The sequence below is a fragment of the Passer domesticus genome, chromosome 20, assembly GCF_036417665.1.
Source record: "Passer domesticus isolate bPasDom1 chromosome 20, bPasDom1.hap1, whole genome shotgun sequence".
NCBI classification, from domain to species: Eukaryota; Metazoa; Chordata; class Aves; order Passeriformes; family Passeridae; genus Passer; species Passer domesticus.
This window is the reverse complement of record NC_087493.1, coordinates 8,395,898-8,409,912: the sequence shown is the minus strand read 5'-3', so window position 1 is coordinate 8,409,912 and position 14,015 is coordinate 8,395,898. Positions and strand designations below refer to the sequence as shown.

The following is a 14,015-nucleotide window of genomic DNA, read 5'->3' as shown; positions in this document are numbered from 1 at the left end:
AAGGAAGCTCTTCTTCAAACAATTTGTCTGGTACAACACGAACGTTGTTTGCATAGAGCAAACAGCACAGCATTGACTTTACAACATGTATGCAAAGGCAGGGAAATTATTCCCACAGCAGAATTCATCCATCTTTCCATGGATTCATCCACAAATATGTGTCTCCAAGCTGGCTGTCACCACACAGAGGCCATGAGATGCAAGAGCACAGCTGTCAGGTTGTGCTGAAATTGTTTTGTTGGGATTGCAGTGACTAGGAGAGCAGACGTGTGCACCTACATGAAAAACAGGAGTGCAGAAGTTTGGCTTCTGTAAATTAGATCTGACTTTTGAGTATTTAAGTAGAACATAACTGTGAAATAGTGTGTGGCAACTTCTAATGGAAAGCAGCCCCACACTGAGACATCACTGGGCTGTAGAACCATCAGCGCATTGTTCTGTCACTGAAATTCACTGAAAACCAAGTAAAATAAAACTCCTTAACACCAATGTAGTGTTAAGAAGAGGCATCATTTATTACAGGACAAGCTCCACCTAATGTGCACATGATTCTCTACAAGGACATTGCTTATATACAATCACCACATGCATATTGTAAGTGCCTATTACCACAAAACCCTCCCCAGGCTCCCAGGTTCAGGGTTTTTTATAGCCTTGTTTTGGCTGTAGCTGCATTCCTAAGCCAGATGTTTTAGGAATTCAATAGGTCCTCGCTGGGAAAGCAGCTCCTGCATACCCCGTTTCTTTTTGCTAAAAGTACAAAGGCACAGCACAAATTGGATTAACCCTTTTGGTATCAATTCCCCCCTTTGAAACATCTCAAATTCCTTAAGGCCATTTGATAAGTTCCAACTCGATTTCTATCTATAGTCACCTATATTCCCACAAGATCATGACTGATCATTTTGCAAACACAACCAATAGCAGTGCTGATAATTATTACAACTACAATCACAGTTAAGATGTTTCCAGTATTCCAGCCAGCCCTCCTCTCAGGGACCATCACACCATTCCTTGAAGAATTTTATTGAACCAATTCATTTCAGGATAGCTTTGCTATCCTCAGCAACTGCTCACATTTTGTGGTCCTTGGAGATCTTCTGTTACATTTGGGATGTGTACACAACAACATTCTCTATCCAATTTTAAATATCCACAACCCCTTGTTCTTTGGCCAGCAATAGATCTAAGGCCTTTCTCTTTTGTAATGTCAGATTATCATATTGAATCACCATTGACAGATTTATAGGGATAATTCCCCAAGGAATAGGTTCCCCTGCTGAACTGGGGATAGGGAGGCAGTCTGTAATGCTGGACAGATTGTGCATCTTACCAAACCCTTGGACTCAAGTCAATATTAAATTTTCTTCTTCATTTTCTTTCAAACTAAATTTTCTTCAATATTAAATTTTCTTCAAATTTTCTTCAGAAAAACGTTATAATAATTTTAAATTATTTTTTAAAATTTTAAAAATTAAATTAATTTAAAATAATTTCAAATTTAAAATAATTTAAAATAATTTCACATTTAAATAATTTCAAATTCTTTTATCTCCACCTAAAGATAAAATAATTCCCATGAACATTAGTCTATACATTTTGCTGCTTATTTGCAGATGTCTTCAACACTTTCAGCTGCAAGGGTCTGGTGTTTTCCACGATTCAGTCTGAGTCAGAAGTCCTCTTAATTTGGGAGCAATGAATCCAGGAGTTAATTATTTTCACTTTCACAGCTGGTCTTGAAGTCAACAGAACCAGAGAAGGTCCTCTCCACTGCTCCTGAAGTGGCTCAAGTTTCCAGATCTGGATGTGTATGTGATCCCCAGGCTGAAATGAGTGAACTGGGCTGTCTAGGGTAAGGGGTTCTGAGAGAATGACAAACCTTTTTTGTTCATTCAAGGGTTTCCCTAACAAAATTAAATATTTTTCTATTTCCCAATTCCCAATTTGTTCCTCAGATCCAGAGAAAGTTGCAGCAGAATATGATCTCCCAAACACCAATTCATACAGGCTCACCTTCAGGTTAATTTGGAGCTTACTCTAACTCATAGCAAGCCTGGTGGTAACACCTGTGGCCATTTTAAGAAAGTTTCCTGACACATTTTGCCAATCTGTCTCTTTAAAATCTGATTCGTTCACTCAACCCTTCTGCTAGATTGCAGTCCCCATGGAGGATGTAAATCCCAACTGCTTACCCAGTTGCTGCAACACTTCAGGTATAAAATGGGGTCCCCTATCAGATGACACCCCAATAGGAACTCCTAACCAGGGGATGATCTCTTTGAAGAGTACCTTGGTGACTTTCCTGGCCTTGTTGGTGCAGCAGGGGAAAACTTCTGGCCACCTGGAAAAGGTGTCCACTAAATAACACCAGGAGATACCAGCATGATGTGGTAGCTCAGGAAAAACAATTTCTCAGTAATTCCTGGGGGTGTTTCCTCTATTAGTGATCCACAGAGGCAGTCCTTTTGAATTCAAAGGATTATTTTTAAGACATATCAGGCATTTTTCTGTAACAGACTTGACACTTTTTTTCATAGGGACATTGGTATCTGAGTCCTTGGACCAGTCACCATAGCACTGATTCCCCAGTGGGTTTGCTGGTATTTCTCCTTGACAATTTGCAACATCATTTGGGGTGGGACTATGATCTGGTTGTTGGGAGTTCCCAGCCATCCACCCTCTCTATTCTGGGCTTTTAGGTAAGTAGCTAATTTTAAATCTGCCTGACTATACCCAGGGCTAACTTCTGGGAGTGAAACAGCTTTCTTAGGTGTTAATGCCAGGATGCCTTGTTGTGCAACCTCTTGTGCAGATGTATCTTCAAGTCTGTTTCCTACAAGAATTTGGGACTCCCCACACTGGTGTGCCTTGCAGTGTAGTACAGATACTTCTCTGGGCAACTGGGTGGCATCAAGGAAGGACAACATTTCTTGTGTATATTGATCAGAGATCCCTGTGCTGTTAATAGGCCTCTTTCCTTCCATATGGTTCCATGGGCAACTCTAAAAGCATATTTCAAGCCAGTCCACATGTTCATTCCTCCTCCTGCTGCCAATTCCAGGGATCTTCACAGACCATGAGCTCTGCCTGTTGTGCTGAGATGTCCATGGGCAGTGGTGCAGCTTCTGTTACCTTGGCTGGTGTTACTATGGCATAGCCAGCTTTTTATTTTCCATCTTGTACCAAATTACCTCCTTCTGTGAAGAACTCTGGATCTTCAGTTGGTGCATCTTGTAGGTCTGGTCAGCTTACACAAACTTGCTCAGCTGTGTGTAGGCCTTCGAGGGTCAGCTGCTCCTCTTCTTGCATCGGGATGTTCAGGACTTGGGCTGGATTTACCACTGGGGATTTTCCACATCTTCTTGCTCCACTAGAACAGTTTGATATCTCAGCATACAGCTTGGGGAAAGCCAATGCCCCTCTTTTTGACAAAACAAAAGTGGTTATGATGTGTGAAGTGTGCACTACTATCTTTTGTCCCAAAGTCAATTTCTTGGCCTCTTGGATGAGGAGAACAGTCACTGCCACAGCTCGCAGACATTGGGGACATCCCTGACTGACCTTGTCCAGTTGTTCTGAAAAGCACCCCACAGGCCTCTTGAAGTCTCCCACCTTCTGAGCCAGAACTCCAAGGATGAGGTGCTGTCATTCCTGCCCAAAAAGCTCAAAGGGCTTTGTTAAGTCTGGAAGTCCTAAGGTGGGTGCAGACATCAGGGCCATCTTTAGGTGACAAAATGCATGTTCTCCCTCAGGAATCCAAATCAAAGGTCCTTTGGGGATCTCCTTTAAAAGCTCAGTGATATGACCAAAAGTCCATTAATTTAAAACCCACAATCTTCATCATCCAGCCACAGCCAGGAATGCTGTTAAATCTCAGGCAATTGCAGGTTGGAGTACTTGGCAGATGGACTCTTTTCTGTCCATTCCCAATTTCCACTGTCCTGCTATTATTTCAAACCCTAGGGAGGTAACTTCCTGCCTCATAAATTGAGCTTTTTCCCAAAATACTTTGTAACCTCCTTGGCCTAGGAAATTTAGAAGACTAATAGTCAATTCCATGCACTTTTCATTAGTAAGATATCATCAACATATGGTTGCAGGACCAACCCTTCAGGGTTCTCCTTTTTTCCAGGTCTCTAATTCCTTTGTCAGTTGGTTCCCAAAAATCGTTGGACTATTTCTAAATTTTTGTGGTAACACAATCCAGGTAAGCTGAGTCTTCCCACCAGTTTGAGGATTTTCAAAGGAAAAAATGCCCTGGTTTTGCTCATCAAGAGGTATGAAAAAGAAGGCATCCTTCAAACCTATCACTGTAACCATTGGTGATATTCTGTAAGGGATGTTGACAGGGTAAAGGGACTGGCTAGAACAGGGTGTATATCCTGAAATATTTGATTGATTGCTCACAGGTCCTGTACCAACCTGTGTATTCATCCCAGGCTTTTTAACTGGCAAAATGGGAGTGTTCTGACTTACATACTATCAATAATCCAAATTCCCTTAAATTTTCTATTAGACTCTTAAATCCCACCCTAGATATTGTTTCTGCTTTACTGGTTTTCATCCAGGTTTTAGGGTAACACTTACAGGCTGAGCTTGTTGGGAATGGCCTGGAGTTCCACTGGTGCAAGTCAAGAGTGTTCTACTGCATTTTATGCTGTTTTTGGTGTTCTTCCAGAATTGCCTGGTTCCAGTGTTCCCTGCAACATTAAAGTCCTTGCCTCGATGGCTTTAGTCTCGGGCACCAATAATTGCATTTCTCCATGTTTGAACAAAATCCACACCTCCAATTTACTCAGCAAGTCTCTTCTTAACAGAGGAGCTGGACATTCAGGTATATATAAAAATTGGTGTGTTATCCACCATTTGCCCAATTTAATGGGGTTAAAGAATGTTTGGTTTTCCTCTTTCCCTGTTGCACCAACAACATTTACAGTTCCTTGGTTTAATTTTCCATGATTTATATTTAATACCGAATAAGTATTTATCATATAATAAACTATTTTTTATATAATATAATAAACTACTGGAAAGTCTATATATATATGTCAATATATATATAAGTCTAAAAATATATATAAGTCAAGATATATAGTTTATATAATATAACAAAAAATCAGAAAGAAAATTTTCTCTTTCCCCCAGCTCTGCTGTAGCCAGGGGCTCAGTGGGCTCTCACTCGCGGTTCCCCTCACTCCTGATGGAGGGCTAGCTCGGCGCGCTTGGGCCCTTTCAGGTTCTTGGGGCATTCCCGTTTCCAGTGGCCCAGTCCCCGGCAGTAGGCGCACTGGTTGGGCTGCAGCGCTCCGCGGGCAGAGCCCCTCTCCGTCCTGCGCTTGAACAGCGCTCTCTGCAGAGCTGCGCTCAGCATTGCATCCCTGCATCTTTCTCTTTTTTTCCTTTCCACCTCCCGTTTCTTTTCTCTCTCCTCCCTTTCCATTTCCCATTTCTTTTTCCGCTCCTCCCACTCAATTTCGCGTCTCTTTTCTTTCTGCTCCTTCTCCTTTTCTCTCTCCCGGATCTTGTTTTCTTCCTCTTCTCCCCTATGATTAAAAGCTATCCAGGCCACTTGTAATAGTTCACCCAGGTCACGAGACTCTGCTCCCTCCAGCTTTTGTAACTTCTTTCTAATATCCGGTGCTGAGTTCCCTATGAAAATGGAAGCCAGCTGTACAGCTTCCTCTGGTTTTTCTGGATCAATATTCGTGTATCTCCTGGCAGTTGCCCTTAGGCGTTCCACAAATGCAGTTGGAGTCTCACATGGTTCTTGTTTCACCTCATAAAGTTTAGACCAATTGATTGCCTTTGGCATTGCGTGTCTAAAGCCAAATAATATCCATTGTTGATATTGTCCCAGAAAAACCCTCCCCTCCTTTGTGTTAGGGTCCCAGTGGGGATCCTGGGAGGGAAAATGCTCTTCCACAGTTCCTGGTAGCGCACCTGCTGTTCCTACCCTGTCCACCTCTTTCCTAGCAGTCCTGAGTACCATCTCTCTTTCTGTGGAGTCTAATAGGGTATCTAATAGAACTTGTATAAACCCCCAATCCGGGTTCTGGGTCTTGAGAATGGTTTCAAATACTCTAGATACTCTCTCTGGATCTTCTCTGTAGGGCCCTGCCAGTCTCATCCATGCCTCGAGATCGACTGGGGAGAAAGGTACCTTCACCACTACCAGGCTGTGGGATCCCATTCCTGCCCAGAGATGAGCTATGGCCTCCTGCTTATCCCCCTCCTGCTTTCTTACCCCCTGCTCCCCTCTCTCCTGCTTTCTCAGCTCCTGCTCCTCTACATCCTGCTTTCTCACCCCCTGCTCCCGTTCTTTCTGCATTCTCACCCCCTGCTCCCCTCCTTCCTGCTTTCTTACCCCCTGCTCCTTTCCCTCCTTCTTTCTCACCCCCTGATCCCCTCCTTCCTGCATTTTCCCCCCCTGCTCCCCTAACTCCGGGTTTCTCACCCCCTGCTCCCCTACCTCTTGTGTTCTCACCTCCTGCTCACCCTGGGTTCCCCCCACCACTGGATTTGAAATTAACTCTTGCCTCCCCCCTGACTGCTCATCCCATCCTTGTGCTTTCCCCTTATCAGGCACACCCCAATTCTCTCTGCCCCTGTCTCCTGCATCTGGTGCCTCTATCATTTCTATATCATCATCCTCCTCCCATTGGCTGTGGCATTTCCAACAGTGGTGCCCAATACTACAAAGGGAGCAACATTGCTTTGATCTCCTATCCTTTTCCTCTTCCTTTCCAAAAGCTAACATGAGAGGGTTTGACAGGCTGGGTAGGCACCCCTTTTGTAATTCCAGATGGTCTCTCAAAGTAAAGAACAGATCTACGTAAGGCATCTCACTCCATTTCTCCTCTCTTCTACAAAACAGCCTCAGCTGTAACATGGTGTGATAGTCTAAGGTGCCGTTCTCGGGCCACTTCGCCTGATTGTCCAGTTTATACAGCGGCCACCAGTGGTTACAATATTGGATTAGTTTGGATTTCAGTAGCGAGCCTCCCCCTATCTTTTCCCAGCGGTTCAATATACATTTCAACGGGGAATTCGGGATATCATTTCCCACTCTAGTTTTAGAACAAACCGCCCCCATACTCAATAATACAAGTATATAACAACAGCCAGAAAGCGAATACAACGATTACCTGGGCGCGGGGAGCCCCCGCGGCTGGTTCTGGGCTGCAGCGGGCGGGTGACGCTGCCCGGGCGCTGGAGCAGGCGAGAACCCGCCGGGCCGGGACAGGGCTGTTGTGCTGCGAGTCTGTTGGGCTTCTTCTCTTCTCCTCCTCCTCCTCCTCGAGCTGAGATGACGGCGGGGAACGGCGGAGCTGCAACTGGGGGTGCCCCTGCCCGCCCGCCCGCTCCCACTCTCCGGGAATCCGGTGCGCAATGACACGAGAGGGCGCTTGGCGTCCACAAATGCGATTTCAGCGGCGCGCACAGAAAAATCAATAATCGATAGCACACACCCCCGACTGCTTCGAGACCCCAACAGTCGGTTAAGTTTCAACGCTCTTCCAGCTAATGAGCTTTATATCACAGGCGTCCCAGTGTTGATTTTACAGGCCGGCAAACTGAAATCAACACACAACCCACTCGCACGCACACCGCCAGAGACCAAAAAGAATTCAGAGTATCTAAGCAAACTCCACCACCAAAGCGGGTACAGCAATGTTTTGGCTCCGGTCTTACGAGCCTGTTTGTTTTCTCCTCGGCCAGCTACAATACTGCTTTAAGTTTCCTGCTCCAGGGGAACCCCTCGGAGGGAACTGGAACCCCCTAGTCCTGGAAGTCCAGTAGTCCTGGGGGACTCGAAGCCCCAGACAGTGAGCTTTCCAAGAGACTTGAACCCTGCTGGGTGACTCAAACCCCTCACCAGTAACTCTGTGAGGGGATTCGTACCCCTGGTCAATAACCCCAAGATAAACGATTTAAACGATGCCTTCACTCACCCCAGGGATCTCACCTCGAGCCCCTGACGGTCTGAGGCCGAGGCTCTCCCCGAGAACCCCTCGGTGCCGGCTGGAGATCTGTCGACTGCAGATCCGCCGAGGCTCAGAGGTGAGCTCCTTATCTGGGTGGCCAATAACTTTCACCGAAATTCTCCGAAAAGCAGGTAAAACAAAACCCCTTAACACCAACGCAGCGTTAAGAAGTTACCACAGGCCTGGTGCACGGGGGATAAGCTCCACCTGGCGTGCACACGATTCATTACAAGTGGGGTTACTTATATACAGTCACTGCGTGGGTATTAAAATTGTTCATTACCATAAAACCTTCCCCATGTTCCCAGGTTCCGTTTTTTCTATAATCTTGTTTTGGCTATAGCTGCATTCCTAAGGCAGATGTCTTCCCTTTATCTTCCTTCTGTCCTTGATGAGAAAGCAGCTCCTGCATACCCTGTTTCTTTGCTAAAAGTACACAGATGCAGCAGAAATTGGATTAACGCTTTTGTTACCAGTCCCACGACAGCACTGAGAGCACATCTCTGCACCTGACAAGGATTTGGACTGGAAAGGATAAAAGAAAGAGTGCAGGAGGTGAGGAAGGGAGAAAGGCTCTGTGGAAAAAAAGGACCAGCCAGGCTGTCCTGTGTTACCAGCCTAATGGGCTTTGCCAAACAATGAACACCAAGGTTTCTGAACAAATGATATTTATTTTATGCTGAAGAAAAAGGAATTAAGATGTCAACACCACACCAAGAGTCAGAGACAATCCCCCAAACATTTGAACAGCAAAAAAAATTTCCAAGGCAATAAAGCAAAGGGAAACAGCATTACAGCTGGAATGATGATGGAAAGCCAGTGGTTTAGGTGCTCCCTGTTTCCAGTCATATGCAGCAAGTGCTTTATCCTAAGTGGATCTGCTTTTATGCTAACTGGATCTTCTGGCTTCTTGGTCACAGCTAAGGCACAAACTAAGACACCTGATAGTGCTTTTCAGCTTGTGGAGGAGCAGGATGTCAGCTCTATTAAACAGCTCAGACTAAACAGCTTTTTTAGTGCTGAGAAGCCTGGTTGATAACAGCAGCAAAGAAGTGTTCCCCTTCCCTGGTGCCAGCAACTGCCACCAACAGACCTGGGAATGCTCCAGTGCTGGAGACAGAAGTCACTGTGTGTCACCTTAGATTACTAGTGGAAGAACAAACCTTGGAGAAACACTCTTTTCTATACATTTCAGTGGTTTATGCTGATAAATTATTCTGACCTTTTGCAAATGACCACTTCAAAACAGCTCTCCAGGCTGTAACCCAAACTTTCCCCCAGCAACAGACTGAAAGTCTCTAAATGCCAAGAATGTCCCCTTCCAGGTTCCTCAAAAGAAGCAAGACCCTGGGATCCAGCCAGGCCCCTGCTAAGTGCCCCAGACCACATCTGCAGTGCTACCTGGAGATGCAAGAGCTTGGGGAGAGCTGTGTCCTGTCATCTGCAGTCCCTCCGCAGCACAGGCGGCTGTTCAGGGCTCCCAGAGTTTCTGCAGAGGAAGTACTGGTGGTTGAGAGCTGCTTTGGCTGAGATGCGCTTGCTGGGATCATACAGGAGCAACTGCTGCCAAGAGAAAAACCCAGCAGATTTAGGATTTTAAAAATTGGGTGATTGGTTGCACCTGCACACAGCTAGGCCCAGTTGCAGATGTTGGTCCTGCCTTTTTCTGTCTGTGGGCTCCAGGAGTCACCCACAATTGAAGTTACTCTGGGGATTATGTTAGAAGAGTTCCTTAACTCCCAATGCAGTGGTTCTTAGAGGAACCTGCAATGACGGGTCCTTCTTCAGAGTAAGACTGAACCCTATTCCATAACTGGTGCTTCTGCAATGTCGAAGGTGGGCATTCAACCCAGATCAGCTACACTTCCAGGTAATTAAATCTCAAATATCCCTATTCCTTGCCCAGTTTGAAAATGTCCTGTCTATCCCCAGGCCCTGTTCTGAGCCCTCACTCACCGTCAGTAAGTCTCTCCCATCTCGATCTAAGTTTGGAACAATGTCCTTCATCTCCTTCCTTGGCCACCGGGGAAAGCTGCCCTTGTAATCAGGGAGCTGGGTCACACCAGGCCAGGTCACCTCGGTGGGAGTGCCCAGAGTGCGAAAGATCTGGAAGAGCTGATCGATCTCGGAGTCCCCTGGAAACAGGGCCTTCCTGGTCATCTGGGGAAGAAAAGAAAAAGCCAGTTCCCACCTTTCCATCAGTTGTGTGCCCTACTTCCTGCTGCAGCAGCCTTCTGTCCCAGCAGGTGCAAACAACTGCACACACCAGGGCAGTTACAATGCAGTGATTCTGCCAGGCAGGGGCTGCGAACATCACAGGTGTCTGACTGCTTGCTCCCACTCTTGGCTATTTGTCCTGTCTGCTCTGCAGCTCAGGGACTTTGGGGATGAGGAAAAGTGGTGTTGTATTGCAGGGCTAACCACAGCTCTTCCAAGGGGAGTATGGACCCCTAGGAGATCCATTCTGCCATGCCACAAGAGTGCTTGTTCTCTTCAGCCCACCATGGGGACATCTGGAAGAGTCATCTTCTCCCAGGGTCAAAATGCTGCAGCAATAAGGCTGAAGGTGCAGCTGCCTCCTCTGGCTCAAGAAAGAGATTATTTAAACCCAGCCTACCATTTCTGCAAAGATGCAGCCAATGCTCCAGATATCCACAGGGGTTGAGTAGTATCTGCATCCCAGCAGTATCTCAGGGGCTCGGTACCACAGAGTCACCACCTGTAAAGGAGCCAAGAAACAAACAAACTGTGTCTGGTTTCCCTGGATAAAACCAAGGGTGTGGGACCCTCCCTTCTCAGCTGTAATGGAGTGACTGTACAAATCAGAGCATGCTAAGGCCTTGCTGAATTTACAAACGCTTTAGTGCCTGCAAGGTTGGGATTAACAGAACATTCTTCAAAAACACGCTCTGGAACAATTAAGTGTACCCTGTGGAGAGAAGGTGGGAGCCCAGCTGGCAGGCTGACTCCAGCAGACAGTCAGCACACCTTGTGGGGACATGGAGGTCCCTTAGCTGCAGGTGAGGTTAAGAGCACACTCCTGGCATGGCTATGCCTCTGTTATGGATGAGCAACTTGTGCTGCTGCTGTTCTCCCACTCTGGATTTTGTACCTCACCCAGGGAGCCTCAACACTACCTCATGAGTGTATGTGCGGAGGGGGACCCCGAAGGCTCTTGCCAGTCCAAAATCAGCCAGCTTGATTGCTCCTGCTTCGTTAATGAGCAAGTTCTGTGGCTTCAAGTCCCTGTGGATGACCCTGTGCGAGTGGCAGAAGCTCACACCCTGCAGCAGCTGGAAAAGGTAGTTCTGAGGAGAGAAGAGATTTCAGATAGGCCATGATGAAAACACTTTGAACTCTGGCTTGTGTGAACCAACGCACTTTGGATCTCTTACAGATGTGAATGGGAAGAAAGCCCTTGTTCCAGTGCAACATCAGACTTATGGGCCACTACTCAGAGATACACACAAACTGCTGCCATGCCACGTGGGCACAGGTAGACTCTGGTCCAGGCACTATCCTTCTCTTCCACCCACCCATTACTGTCTACAAAGGCAATTAGCAACAGATCCCTCCTTTGTTCTGCAGCAAGATAGGCTGGAGAGCCTGGAAACTGCTGGGAAATAAACATTTCTGAGCAATAGTGCCAAGAGAGTTTTCCAGCTGAAATGTTTGAGATCTGGGAGGCTGAGGAATCATTTCCAGCCCAGTCTAAGCAGCTCTGAGGTGCCTCTGCCCAGCAGAAGGCAGCAGGGACATGCTGTCTTCCCTGCCTGTTGGCAATCCTTCCACTCTGTACCTTGACCAAGCTTAAAGGAAGCTCTCCAGCTTGGCATGAGTCCATGTACTTCTTCAGGTCCTGATTCAGATACTCAAACACCATGTAGAGCTTCTTCTGGCTGTGTATGACATCCAGGAGCCTGTAAAAGAAGTTCAGGCTGTCCCCTCAATATCTGCTCCAAACCTCTGTAAATACCCAAACATCCCTCCTCCCGCACATGCCTCTGCTCTGTTGGTCCTTTGGAGAAGAAAGGGGCAGCTTAAGGGCAGAATCTAGTATGGGGCACAGCAGTGTGTTAGTGAAATGGCAGACCCATGAAGTATTGATGAAAGCCAGGGAAGTGTAAGGGATTCCTGCATTTTGCTGTGTATTTTGGCAGTTGGGGAAGGACAGAAAAACCCCCTTGCTGCCTGCTCCCAGAGCAGGAGCTCATGGATGAGCTGGTGAAGAGGGTGTATCCAGGTCTTACCTGACTATGTTCGGGTGCTTCAGCTCCTTCAGCAGTGAGATTTCTCGGATTGCAGTGCTGGGGACACCCTCTGACTCCCTGTGGCAGAGACAGGCTGTACTGCACCCCATAACCCAGGGGGATCCCACAGCCCAGTGGGGCTCTGTGTCCCTTCCTTCTTCTACTGTACCCCAAGGGAGCATTTGAGTTTGGGGTGGAGCAGTGGCTGGGGTGGGCTGGGGTGAGGCAGGGGGAAATGGGGTTGTGGGCAAGAAGGAGGTGTTGACCTAGACATGCAAGCCTTGCAGCAGAGCTTGTTTGGAAGCACCTAAGGGTGCATTTAGAGAAGAGATAATGTATTAATTACCTAGGTCTTTCTTTTTGTAGGTGGGGGAAAATGAAAGCTCTTTGCCCCTCAGGCAGCCACATCCCCCATGCTGAGGGGTCACCATGGGGTGCAGCCCCAGCATGTTGGCTCCCAGTCCAGGCAGACACCCCTCACTGTGCACACAGCTCAGGGATGACCCAGGGAAACAGAAATAAGCTTTTACCTGCTCAGTACACCCTGGAGGGCCGCGGCTGACCCTCCTGACCCCCACAGCACAGCCCTGAGGGAGATATTACCTCACAACATGGCAGCCATTTCCCCCTGCCCTGTGCTGTGGACCCGGGTCAGGCCCTAAACACTCACACTTAAAGATTTTTCAGCTGCTGCCTCAGCAATGGATTAAATCAGCTCTTTTTTAGATCACCTAAAAGTTGGGGGTCTTCCCTGTGGACCCACACAGCTGCCATGCCCACCCAGAGACACGGAGCCCCCAAGTCCTCCAGATGAAATTCCCTTTGGCTCTGCCTTTCCTCTGCCACAATACATAAGATTATTTTAATCCTAGAGACACCTTTTTCCCCTCACGTGAGGCTTTTTTGTGCCTCTCACACCATACTGGGCACAGGCCTGGCGCCATGGCAGGCCCAGGGCTTTGCCCCACTCACGCGTCCAGGCGGATCTTCTTGAGGGCCACCAGCTGCCCCGTGCGCTTGTTGCGAGCCTTGTACACCACGCCATAGGTGCCCTCCCCAATCTTCTCCACCTTCTGGAAGGACGCCTGGATGGCCTCCATGGGGCCGCCTCAGGCGGTGGCAGTGGGGGCGGCTGGCACCGCGCTCTGAGGGGAGGGAAAAAAGCGGGAAACACAAAAATGAACGTGGGGAAAGCGTTTGAGCCCCGTGGGTGTTCCCTGAGGTGCTGCCGGGGTCTGGATCCCACCTTGGTTCTCCCTCAGCCTTGAGGGAGCCCTCAGGGACCTGCCTGGGGCAGCTGTGAGGGGACAGGGCGGCCTGGTGGGCTCTGAGGTGTCCAGGGAGCTTCAGGTGGACAGAACCACAAAAGAGCCACACAGCGCTGGTTGTTGTGCTGCCCAGGTTGTGCAGTGTGCTGGTTACAGACAAAAACTGAGGAAAATTGATGTACAGATGTACTTTGGGCCCTCAGGAAGAGCAGCACGAACTGCACAGGGCCAGGGGAAGCTCTCCCGCTCCATTGCTTCACCAATGCCCAGCTGCACAGTGCTGGGCATTGGTGGAGTAATTGGGTTAATAATTATGGCTCCCTGGGACATGCTGAGGGCAAACACCCAGCAGAAATGTCTTTTTTATTGTTTGGTTGGTTGGGTGTTTTTTTTTTTTTTTTTGTTTTTTTTTTTGTTTTGCTTTTTTTGGGTTTGTTTTTTTTTTTTTGTTTGGTTTGGTTTTTTGTCAGGGTTTTTTGTGGGGCTTTTTTGGGGTTTGGGGATTTTTT

At 47.5% G+C, this 14,015-nt stretch overlaps 1 protein-coding gene across 3 annotated transcripts; it reads right to left on the bottom strand.

Moving 5' to 3' along the window:
* Positions 1–491: 491 nt before the first annotated feature.
* Positions 492–13,892, bottom strand: CDK3 (cyclin dependent kinase 3). 3 transcript variants are annotated; one of them, XM_064395357.1, is made up of 8 exons: positions 13,485–13,889; positions 13,211–13,383; positions 12,239–12,316; positions 11,788–11,908; positions 11,126–11,296; positions 10,606–10,707; positions 9,945–10,148; positions 492–9,551 (listed from the first exon to the last, which is right to left on the bottom strand). In XM_064395357.1, exons 2-8 carry the CDS (start codon positions 13,336–13,338, stop codon positions 9,426–9,428), a joined length of 930 nt encoding a protein of 309 aa, XP_064251427.1. In that variant the 5' UTR covers positions 13,339–13,383; positions 13,485–13,889; the 3' UTR covers positions 492–9,425. The 3 variants fall into 3 exon arrangements, with proteins under 3 accessions (XP_064251427.1, XP_064251428.1, XP_064251426.1); XM_064395358.1 differs by having other exon boundaries at positions 492–9,548; positions 13,211–13,892; XM_064395356.1 differs by having other exon boundaries at positions 13,211–13,889.
* Between the last annotated feature and the right edge of the window lie 123 nt (positions 13,893–14,015).